Below are 12,561 nucleotides of genomic sequence, written 5' to 3'. Positions count from 1 at the left end.
TCTCCCCCAAAGAACTCCCAGGAGGAAAGCCAAATGGATTGGGGCTGTCTGTGATGTGAAAACCTGTCCAACAGGCTCAGAAAACTCATGGCATACAGGCCACCAAACAGCTATCCAGTAATAACAACTTCAACTGACAACTTTTTGTGAAATTCTCACAATTGCACTGCAAATTTGGAAAGATATGGCTGAAAATCTCCACACAAAAAAAGCACCTTTCTGGTCTAGTTCCATCAGGAATTGCAAAGATAGTCACAAGAATGACCAAAACCAGCCCAAACCACATCTTCAGAATTCACAAAGTGTTCATTTTAAGTTTAATTCCAGAAAGGTGTAAAAATTTGGGAGGGTTATTACTTCATTTAACCGGGATCATTCAAATCCCCAAGTTCACAGCCTTGTGTGTGTGTGTCTAGCCTTGTGTGGTGGCTCATAGCTACTCTAACAATGTTGTATACTTCTCTCTGAGGTCAGCTGGATGGGGGATACGCATGGGGGGTACATATGAGGATGGTATGTATGGGTACGGATGGATGAACGGATATGAAGGGGGTGGAAGTACATATGAGGATGGATGGATAAATAGAGGAGGTACAAAGGGGATGGGTGGACGGATAGATATCTTTGTTGACATTACGTTCTGTGTCGAAGTACGTTCCTGAAATGAAGATGAGGTCTCCCGGCTTCATGTGCTCCTCACTGGGCAGAGTGATGGGGAGTGTGTCATACTGATACGCCTGGTTTCCTGGACCCATGCAAAAGCCAAATTCCGATTTTAAGTCATGCACCACCTGCCGAATCAGTCCGCAGCAATCCAGGAAGAGCGGGGATTCGTACTCTGGAGCCGGGGAGCAAGGCAGTAGGTGAGCAAAATGACAAAGGAACCTCCCTTTTTATCCAGCAGGAGGACAGGAGAGTCGCTTTGGTGAGAGAAGATGCAGCAAGAGACAGCTTTGCACAATAATTCAGATTTGTCTAGGGGCAGACACACCAATGTATATTGTTCTTCTGTTTGCCAGAAGCTGGGAATGGGTGACAGGGGATGGATCACTTGATGATTCCCTGTTCTGTTCATTCCCTCTGCGGCACCTGGCATTGGCCACTGTCAGGAGACAGGATACTGGGCTAGGTGGACCATTGGTCTGACCCAGTAGGGCCATTCTTATGTTCTTAATGTGGATAAAACTATAATGCCCAGCTATGGGCCTCAATGCCATGCCCTAGAATCTCCGCCCATTTTGGAAACCAAACCTGAACTGGACCTTTTGGCAGTTTCGGTATTTTTTTCTCCTCCATTGTTTCTGATTTGTGTGGCCTCTGCATTTCAGGATGGCACTTGCAATTGGAATAGGAAGTGCCAAAATATTACCAAGATGTCTTTTTTTCATGGTATTTCCAGCTTGACTGGAAACTGGAAATAGCAGGAATCCCATGAGATTTCCAGCCCAGCTTTGCAGCTCTAAGAAGTTAGGATATGCTGGATTAGGTCCAGCAAAATCACCTGAACTGTTGGACGCTTATAACTTCTGGACAAAAAAGGTTCACGCGTTGCTAGTTTTATGGCCTCACCAAATCCACAGGATCTATGTAGATGTTTCAGATGTAATGTGGATTATGCGGAATTGAAGCTTTGGAGATGGCTGGAAATTTTTCTTTTAATTTTTTTTAAAATGAAAAATGTCACTTTCACCTACATTTAAACATTTTGAAAAGCATTTAGGAACTTTAAACAACTTCTTGCTGACTACTTTTGTTGCTCCACTCCTCTCTTGTGTCCCTCTGAGAGATGTGTCGTACCAGCCAATGTCTGGTCAGTAGAACTGCTTGGGGTGAAAGAGCAGAATTTGACCTCTTTAGTCCTCTGAGTCCAAAGGAATCAAAGTTCCTAGATGGAGTGCCTGATGGTAAGTGTATGTTAGTCTAGGGACGTCTAAGGGAGCATGTGTCAATGGATAATGCACTGGGGTGTGAGTCAGGAGACCTAGATTTTATTCCCAGCCCTGCCACTGATCCTGGGCAAGTCACTTCACTGCTCCGTGCCTCAGTTTCCCCTTCCACCTTTTGTTTATTTAGATTCTAACCTCTTTCTCTAATCAGGTATATGTACAACTCCTAACACAATGGCCCCCTGATCTCTGATGGGGCTTCTAGGTGCAACCATAATGAGGATGACGATCATAATAGCGTCTAAACTGGGGTAACATGAATATGGAAGGGCCAAATTAGACACCCTTAATCTCACTCCTGACTATGGCTCTATGTCCTTTATATTTTTTATTTGAACGGCCAAAGAAGAGACGTTACCATTCATTTGTGGCCTAAGGAAGGCATGAACCGTCAGTAGGTTATCACCAGAGACAGTAATGACAATACCTGCTCCATCAGGGAAAAGGTGAATGGGCTGAAAGGGTCTGCACCTACTGCCCGGCTCGTGATACTTCTTGGCGTAGGGTACACCTGTGTAACTCTTTGCCTGCTCGAGAAACTTCATCCGCAGCTGCCACCGGTAGTCCTGAAGTCTGCTCTGTACGGACAGTTTCTTCCCTCGGAGCATCTGCAGCTCCTCCTGAATCAAAACACAAGGAGGAAAGGAGGAAAATCGGGCAGCAAGCCCTGTCTGTTTTTTCTCAAGACAAAACTTTTTTTTTTCTTTTTCTAGAGAGGAGCGAGCAAAGTCAGAGAAAGCCGGAGTCTGGCCCAAACTCAATTCTAGCTCTGGCTTGGCCCTGCATCCCCGAGTGAGGAGGTGCCAAGCCAGTGTGAATACTCTGGCATTTCTTCCTGGAGGTCACAGTGACCTTCAGCAACATTCTCTGTATTTTCCTGTTCGTGCTCGATGTGCCTGATTAGCTCCAATGCTCGGCTCACACAGACCAAGCCGGAACCTCGCCCTTGCTTTACCTTCCAACTTCCTGGTTTACACATCTCATGGCCAAGCCGCCTACATGTTACAGAGTCATATAGGAAAACCATAGGCTGGAAGGACGGCGGTGCTGCACCCTATGATATTGCAAATACTTCCAGTAGGTGCTACTCCTTCTAGGAAGTAATCCCTAATTGTTAGTGCACAGGAAGGACTGAGGGTTCAGGATTTCTGGGTTCTGACTTGAAATTCACTTTAACATCCTGTGCCTCAGTTTTCTCATGTGTAAAATGAAGGGGAATATATACCTTCCTCCCAGAGTTATGAAGGCAGGTTGAATTAACGGTCTGTAAAGTACTTAGAGACCCTGTACTAAAACATGCTATAGAAGTGCAAGTACTCTTCTATACTAAACTATACTTCTTCACAGATCTAGAGTACTGTGTATAGATACAGTGAAAACAGCAGGAAATTGCACCATCAAAAAGTTCTCGGTGACATGAAAAGCTGCAAAAACCAAGTTTGAGTAATTTGTTTTCAGAACGCGATAGAGTGGTTGCCTGATGTTACATTGTTGCTTAAGAAGTTTATGGTTGGAATGTTTCTACTAAAATATCTGTCTATGTTCCCCAAAAAAGTCTTACAAGATCTAGTGATGCAATGACGGCATTAAAGAGAAGTATTATACTCTAGTTCCATATAAGATATATCCAGATTTATGTAAGGAATAACACACCCACCCCAGCATATACAATAAGGTTATAATGCTCTTTCAGGATTCTCTTTACCATAAGCTAAGAGCACTGTACCAAATACAAAGAAAAAATCAAAACAGATAAAATAAATATTAATAAAAATATTAAACTGCATAATTATTTGAAGGATTCCTTTAAAAAATTAAAATAGGACTGATGAATTCACACTGCTTTACACTTACACAGCACTATTCATGCGGGGACTCAACATTTTGTACAGAAATGAGCTTCCCCATTAAACACAGAGACAAAGGTACAGAGAGAGATTAACCAATTTGCTCAAGCTGATACAGCCAGTAAGTTGCAGAGACAGAAATAGGAGCCAGGCATCGCGATTCTCCGCCTTCTGCTCTAACCATTTGATGGACTGACTTCATTAAATAGATTAATGAAGGCAGCAGGCAGTCTGAGCATCCTATGGTAATTTTTTCTGCTGGGAAAGATGACGCCTGTCTATGAGCAAATCTCCCCTGGAAATATTATTGCTTCCCTCTATAGAAAGATACAGCGCTGGGAGGGAAAACTACTACCTGGGTAGCTTATGTGAGAAGTCTGGACTGTTTCTATATGATACAGATCATCCTTGTGTTTAGATGAATAGCAATGCTCTATTCAATAGAAACTATACTGAAATGAACACTTAGGGCTGATAGAAATGCACTGAATGACTGAATACCAGCCTCAGCCATTGGGTGACAGTATGGCATTTTCTTCTGATGCGGGCTGCGGGAGAGTTGGACTATCAAGAGAATCTCTTTCATTCAAAGATAGTTTTATGAGCGACTTGTGATGGCAGCTCATACATTCTGCTTGCCCTGTTTTCTTGCTCGGTCAGGACAGCATGTTTCTCAGGAAACAATGTTTTAATAAAGCTGGCCACAAATGCAGAGTAACAGCCAAGATGTAGCTGGCTCTGTAACCATTTATTATATTTTATTTTTTTCTAGCACTGCATTTGCACTTTCTGACAGCAGCAGTCTTTCCAGATAATGCCTTTTTTATGAGGTTAAGCACTCTTTGGGTGGATGAAGCCGACCTCTTGGAGGAAGATGAGTGTTTGTGTGGTTAAAGCAGGGGATAGGGAGTAAGGAAGGTCTCCTCTAGCTTTGCCACTGACCCACTGTGTGACCTGGGGCAAGTCACTTTGCTCCTCTGTGCCTCAGTTTCCCCATCTGTAAAATCCTCCCAGGATTTAATTAATGCCTATAAAGCACTTTGAAATGCTTAGTAATTAAGGCAGACTTTACTCTTGTGGCCTTCCAGTAATGAGGAGTGCAGTTGACACCCAAAAGCAAGCTGCATCCACAACTGTTGTGAGCTGTTTATATTACATTCTTATGGGGATTTTCTTCCTTTAGAATATGGTAGCAGGTTTTCAGGAGAGGCTTCTCAATATTCTGGAGTCAAGATTTGAGATATTCGACAGCCAGGGAGTACAGCAAGCAGCACATATGTGCTTAGCAAACTGTCCCTTTTCGGTATAGCTCTGACATTAGTCTCAAGTGCAACACATAAAGGGAGTGGCCTGATTTGGCCAGAGTCAAAGATTGGGTCCTAAATGTCCTCCTAAATAAGGCTATCTGCAGCCAGAGAAAACCAAAGGCAAAGAAACCATCATGCCACTGCTTACATGTGTTTCCTTACATGTGTTGCTAGTACTGGGTCCTGAAAAAAAAGATTCCTACTTGATCTACTGCGTCATACACATCTTGTGATTGTCAGAGAAAGCAAGAGTGCCGCTCATTGAGGAAACAGGCCACTTCCCCTACCAACTCCTTCTCATTGGTCCTGCCTCAGTGCCGGGGGCTGAACTAGATGACCTCTCAAGGTCCCATCCAGCCCGACACTTCTATGGTTCTGTGACTGGACAACTGCATCCCTCGCAACATTAAACTTGGAAATTAGTGATGGGCCCAAACCAAATCTCTGGAACGAAGTGTTGGAGGGAGAGAAAGGAGAGGCCTCAAGTCTGGTTTCATGCCTTGGGGCTGGCTTTTAGGGTAGCTTTATAATGGGTCAAACCAGAACCTCAGATCTGAACACCTTAGAACTTTGGGGAAGTTCAGTTCCAGTCTACTAATGGAACCATCAACCAGGCAAGGATACGAAGAAACCAGCACCACCTCCTTCCTGCACGTGGAGGAAAGATATGGGAAATTCTTCTTATAGCGCTTTTCTTGTTTATAAGGTGCTTCTGCTATAAAATGATCTTGAAATTCGAGTCTTTGGCGAAATGCAACCCCCTCTGGTGCTCAAAAAGAGTCACACTCTGGGTCAGATAAGTAAGAAGGTCAGAACATTGTACAAGGGCACCTAGAACTGAAGTCACCTTTCACAATTTCATCAAACCACCATTATCACAATGGGCCGCATTTGCCAAAGCACTGAGCACCCTGAATTCTGCTTGAAATCAGTGGGAGCTGTAGGGGCTCAGCACCACTGAAAATCAAGTCTTTTGTGGGTAGAGACATTGTTGTTCAGGGCAAAAGCTGTCTGAACAACAGTGCATGTCCTTGCACCATCGCAGCCCAGTCCAAAACCCAGTGAAGTCAATGGAAAGACTCCCATTGGCATCAATAGGCTTTGGATCAGGCTCTTGAGATGCACAAATCCTTTAACTCGGAAATTCTTTCTCTCTTTCACCTCTCCCTGTTTCTTCTGAACTATGTTTAAGGCTCAAATGAATCTGAGCTTCTGGATTTTCAGCTGCAACTTATGACCCACCAAATCAGTGAAGTAACGTCACTTTCAGCCAGGCAGACCAGCTTAAGCGAAATGAGAATCCGCGTGTGAAGCGTGGCAGCCGGGAAAAGCAAAGCAAACAGCTATTGTGAATCGCCTTTCCCACCGCTCGGGGGGGAGTCACCTGCCCTGCCTGAGAGTGTCCTGGCAGATACACTTTTATGCCTGTATTCCTGTGTGGTGTATCCTCACAGCAACTGACCTACGTCACCGGCTGCTCGTAATCAACGAGCCAGGGCTCAGCATACAGGAAGCGAGGCTGGTGTCTGCCCGAAAACAAGGTTAATTTCTAGCATGATTCCACTCACCCTTGAGCTCTTCCCCCTACATCAGCTAAGACAAGGTCTCATTACCGCCCCTTCCCTCCAATACACTGGATAATGAAGGCGCTGAACTGCCCTTCTCCTGGAGAAACGGAACAAGAGAGATTTCTCCAGTGATAACTGAGCATATCTGCTTCTCAGCATCCCACTAGCCTCTCGGCCTGCAGGAACACAGGAATTGCCAGAGTTGGATCAGACCTATGGTCCATCTACTCCAGTGTCCTGTTTCTGACAATGGCCAGACCCAGATGCTTCTGAGGAAGGTGCGTGAACCTCTGTAGTAGCCGGCAGTTATGGGATAATTTGGCCCCAACCCCTGTTTTCTTGTAACCCCCACTAGTCAGAGGTGGGGCTGCGTAGAACCTTAGGGATGTCACATTGCAGGGAGCACAGTTTTAACCTCGTCTGAGGAAGGTGGGAAGGGTAGAAACAGACACAAAGTTATTAGGGGTGAACCAAAAAACACACCACCAGAGCAGGGCTGAAAGGAGTGCAAAACTCAAGCCATTTTCCAACCGTGAAAATTCCCAGATTATAGAAAAGCAGATTTTTAGATGGAGTGGTTTGTGTGTTACTGTTTCAGGGGCCAGGACAAGGCCTATGAAACAGGAAAAGGTATGTATATTTTTCTATCAAAATGAAAATGGTTTGCACAAAATGCATTACTACCTGCCTTCCGCATCCTGCTGGGGTCTTTTCAGGGAGGTGCAGCTGGCAGGACAGTACTAAGTGATGAGACAGAACCACCTGGGCCCTAGTCCTAAAACTCTGATCTTGACACGCTGCCTGACCCCTGGCAAGGCACACAGCATTCGATTCAGCTTCCCCTCACTGAAGTAAAGAGAGAGACTCCCGAAGGACTTCAAGAAGAGCTGAAGCAAGTCTTTAGAGCCTGGTTTTCAGAGGTGCTGAGCACCCATCGTTCCCACTGACTTTGGAAAACAGGTGCTATAAAGATGCCAAGTATTACTGGAGGGGCAAATCCCCAAGTCCTTGTTCTTGCTCCATTGATATGTATGGGCGCTCTGCCTCAGTAAGGACTGAGTGGAATTTGGGTCTGGACTTTGGTCAATGGTGTTTCATAGTCAGCCATGCAAAATTGTTTTGTTTTTACCACACTTTAACCTCCCTCCCCGGGCCTTCCTGGTGGCTCTCCCTGAGTAGATAGAACTGTGACTGGGAGCCTCTCTCCTCTTCAAACTGCAGGGCCAGATTCTGATTTCCTAGGTGCTGGTGTGAATCTGGAATGACTCCATGGCAGGAGTTACTGCAGATTTCCACCAGTGTAAGTGAGACCACAACTGGGCCTTAGGTACTTGGCTTCTGTGACTCCACCGACTAGGTTCTGCCAGGCTGGGCGTTACAGGAACCAAAACGCAGTTTCAGGCAGCAGGTGTGGCAAACTGGGAGAAAACATCTAACCGTTGGCAAGCAAGCCCTGTGTTTTTTTTCAAGGGTGTTACACATTCCCAGACTACTCCCTGTGGTCTCTGTACAGACTTTGGTACTGGGTAGCACGGTGATGAATCATTTGGCTCATAGATCCAATGATCGCGGATTAACTTCCTCCTGGATTCACCCCACTCAACTCAGTAGCAGCAGCAGAGGGATGATCTCAGCTGTTTTTCCTTATTTACTTCTTCACTCTAACTCCCGCTGCCCACAAGGCTATACGCTGGGGAGAGAGATGAAAATTACAGTTCCTCCAGACCAGTGATGGGTGCCTCTCAAAAGGTTTGGAGGGTCAGTATGAATAAGCATTCACATATATGGGAGAGCGATGAAGGAGTCCAAAAATAGAATTACAGGGCTACTGCAAGGCTGGAGACTTTTGGCAAAGCCCAGGACTGGCATACCAGCGAGAACTATGAGTCAGGTCAAATGCAATGGTGGGGATGAACGCCCTGTGAACACGTGGACGACTGGGCGTGCATTCAGGGAGCAGGCTCAGGTTTGCAAGACGAAGGACTATTTGGAATTGTCCGACTGAGGAGCCCAGGCTGCCGTGAGGGGAGGCAGAGGAGGGGCTGCGGGAGCTCAGTGCTACCATGCATTGGGGCTGAACTCCAGGATTAAGGTGCATGAGCAGCCAGTGTCAGGGCCTCAGGACTGGAAAAACAGGAAGCACCGTAGGTCAGGATTGAGGTGTGTTGACAGAGAACTGGGTGGGAGAAAGCTGGCACAGCACTTGCCTGCCTTTGAAGGACAAGCTTCTTGATTCAATAAGGACTTGTCCAAACCCCACCATTCAGGCTGCTTTCAAACAGCTCGCCTCTCTCTTTCCCACCCATTTCTTCCCACTTGATCGACTATTTTCCTTCCAGTAAAGAAATGCCCTGGTCCAGTCATTGTTTTTAAGCTCAATACCCTCACCTGCCCCAGTCCTAAGGCCTGGGAAAAAGCTTGCCAGGCCCTTTGTTTGTGCATAGACTGCCAAGAGCCCATTGCACTGTTTCAGGTGATTTAACACAATCTGCAGTTGGCAGGGCTCTGGGTGCCTCTTCTTTGTTGCAGGTGCATTTTTGGCAAGCGGCGAGTGAAATGCTGAGCCTTGTCAAGAGCACTCAATCCACCTTCCCTGTCTGGGGCTGGCTGGCTGTGGAACAGATGGTTTTGGAAAAAATAAAGGGCAGGGACATTTTAACAGCAGAGGAGTGCACTTTTGATGAATGCTGGATGTTGTTTGCTAGTCAAAGAGAACCCACTTTTGCTGATGCAGAACCTCCATCTTGGGATCTTTTGGGGAGAGGTGAATCTGGGCTGACTCTGCTAGATTTGAATGCTCATTTAACACTAACTAGAATCAGGAATATTGTACCCACCTCTGTCTCTCTCCTCCCAATACTCTAATCTCTGCTCGTCCATCTCATTCCTTGCTTGCACTGTCCTTGAGATTGCAGCCCCAAGCAGGGCACATGGCTCTGACAGTGCACCTCAATCCTGACTTGCAAAATCCTCCATGCTCCTCAGTCCAAGCCTGCAACACTCGTGCTCTCCTTGTCTTCCCACTCCACAGCCTTGTGAATGCAATACAGTTTCTATTTGCAAAACCCCTTGCTATTGCATTCCTAGATCTCCTCTCAGCACCATTTGCTTGCATGACGGTAAGGGCTCACTTCCTCAAAGCAGCTCTTCTCGGGGATACTGGTGCCATCTGAAAGTGCTCTAGGTGAAAAGAGCATGTAGAGGTGCCACTGAGAAGCAATATGTAGGAGTGGGTAAATATTATTATGTAGCTGATTCAATACAGGACTGTCACCACCCCAGCCTTGCTTGGCCTTCGTGAGCCTGCAGTGAAATACTGAATAACTATTTTGATTTTAGAATTTCATACCCTCAGCCAAAGAGGACCATCTGGTGTGAGGCAACTTGCACAGACCTGGATGGAGGAGCACAGATTGCAGAAGGAAAGAGTTTGAAGGAGGCACCAGGAAGTCAGTCTGTGTGCACATGGCTTGAATGCTAGCTGCTGTTGCAGAATTTCTGTGCAGTTCTTTTAATAAAGAGCTAAATTAGTTTTTCAAGCAGGGAGCCCTTTCATGCTATTGCCCAACAAAGTACGCGAGACGTGGTATTGTCCACTTTGTCATTGGTGCACGAGACCAATTGATACATGACCCCAGAGATGAAAGGACAGTGTTTGAGCTCCGCTTCACCTGCCTTCCCTGGAAAAGTAGCATCAGCCGCTGTAGCTAGTGATTCCTGCCATGTGAAAGGGGTATAATTGTTTGTAACCGTGACATGTGCTATTTGATTGAGACCAGAAAATAAAACTAAATCTCTTCCCAGCCATCCTGTTTGTCTGACCCTTCTTACATAGTGCCAGAGGAAAATTAAATCTTTGGCAAAAGTGAAGTGAAGAAAGGGCCCTGAATCACTCAGGGAATCTGGCAAACGACTGGAGGAGGTGGTTGCAGCAGTTCTTGATTTTTCCTTTAATCAAGAGGTATTGCAGAGAACTTGGAGAGAATGAAGTCCTCCATTCTGCTACATGGAGTAGGCCCACAGGTATTGATGATCTGCATCTCTGGGGTGGTTGGGGGGAATCTGACAGGGGCTGCAAACTACTGGATAAAGTCATTTTGAAATTTCAAGAATGCTATGATCCACGTAAGAATGTCATGTGGGAAAAAGCACATTCTCTTTAGAAGAAACCAGCTGCCAGGTGAGATCGTGGACTATTCTGTCCCAGACCTATGTAATAAAAATTGACATGTGGAGCGGAACAATTAACAGATGGGCTTATTCGCATGCTAGTGAGTGAATGTAGATGATCAAACGGGTGCATACTTCTCTGCAGAGCAGGATGGAAAAGATGTTCCTAAGGAATCTAATGAGGTGGTTACTGGCCTGGGATAAAGACATAACAGTCAGAATCAAGCTCCCTGTTTTTAAAAAATATGACCTGGTCATTTTGATCAGACACAGACATAAAGGATTCTGTAAACCATGGCAATTTGCGTACTCTGATCTCTACACACAGGGAATGTTCTTGGAAATTTAAAGATAAAGAACACGGGGGAAAACAGCATCACAGTTTGACCACTGAATACACTGCAGGGATTTCCTTGTCTGTGACTAACAGGCACATGAATGAATATCTGGGGAGACATCTTTGATTTTATACTGTAGAGCCCTTTTTAAAATCAAACTGCTTTAGAAAACACTCCCTCTTCTTTTACACACACACAGAGGAGGGGGATGCACTAAGCAGGGGCAGGGAGGTCAGAACTGTGAGCAAAATGTGAAAGCAAATGGATGTCTATTTAAAACAACTAGCTTTGAAACATTTCTCCACTGTGAACGGCCCTCTAATATGCAGTGTGTTGTCTCCATGGGACAAATTCCCTGACAAATCCCTCCTCTTCTGTGCTAGGGTGGGTCGAAAGCCAAGGAAAAGAAAGTCCGTTCCAAGTATGTCTTGCTCTCCCCTGACAATGAAAACAAACACACCTCACTGAAATCAATCCAAGTTGCTCCATTGACTTCAGAAGGCTTTGGATCGAGCTTGTTATTTTTATGGACTCTGGCCCTAAAAGGTCTGCTAGAGGGTATTGTGAAGGTCAAGACTATAACAGGGTTCAAAAAAGAACCAGATACATTCATGGAGGATAGGTCCATCAATGGCTATTAGCCAGGATGGGCAGGTATAGTGTCCCTACCCTCTGTTTGCCAGAAGCTGGGAATGAGAGACAGGGGATGGGTCACTTGACGATTACCTGCTCTGTTCATTCATTTTGAAGCACCTGGCACTGGCCACTGTTGGAAGACAAGATACTGGGCTAGATGGATCTTTGGTCTGACCCAGTAGGGCCGTTCTTATGGAGCCAAGATGTTGGGTTTGCTAGGGAGCTGCATGTTATAAAGAAGGAAACTGCCACATCCTCCATCAGGTTCAGTAGGCTTTGAATGAAGCCCAGAAAGATGGGAGCCAGACTGCAGCAGCACCATGGGATATCAAAGCGATTTATGGCAAAGCTGTGCTCCCATGCAGTCTAGCTTTGGTTTATAACTGGATGGCAGGGTAAGAATTTTTCCTTCTAAGCCAAGTGGGCACATTTTCTGGTGCTCCTGTGAGAAATCAGAGAGCACCTCACATTTGGGTTTGCTGCATATGCTCACACGTTGTGTCATCTTTGAATCAGACCATTCTGTAACACGTCCCCATGCAGACAGAGGGCCTCCTCTTTTCCAGCTGGAGCCAGCGTTGTGAATTGTAAACCCCTCTCCTTCCTACCTTGATACAGGCTTAACAACCTGAGCAAGAACTTTAATATTGACACAGAATGTTTAATGTTTAAACAGTAACGTTGGCTGGCACAGATGTGGAGTATTGCACCGCCATACGCAGGATCCAGGTCTGAATATCACTCCCAGC

At 45.7% G+C, this 12,561-nt stretch overlaps 1 protein-coding gene across 1 annotated transcript in view; it reads right to left on the bottom strand.

The window, feature by feature from the left end:
- The window catches only part of TTLL10 (tubulin tyrosine ligase like 10), an 85,637-nt gene that overhangs the window by 52,926 nt on the left and 20,150 nt on the right, over window positions 1-12,561 (bottom strand). The window contains exons 2-3 of the mRNA XM_084652070.1: window positions 2,374-2,566; window positions 638-838 (exon numbers count right to left, since the gene is read on the bottom strand). Of these exons, the coding sequence (XP_084508196.1) occupies window positions 638-838; window positions 2,374-2,554 (382 nt within the window). The 5' untranslated portion in view covers window positions 2,555-2,566. The remainder of the gene's footprint in view (window positions 1-637; window positions 839-2,373; window positions 2,567-12,561) is intronic.

This window comes from Lepidochelys olivacea (genome assembly GCF_965140295.1).
Source record: "Lepidochelys olivacea isolate rLepOli2 genome assembly, chromosome: 18".
NCBI classification, from domain to species: Eukaryota; Metazoa; Chordata; order Testudines; family Cheloniidae; genus Lepidochelys; species Lepidochelys olivacea.
This window is presented reverse-complemented; position numbering and strand designations above follow the sequence as displayed.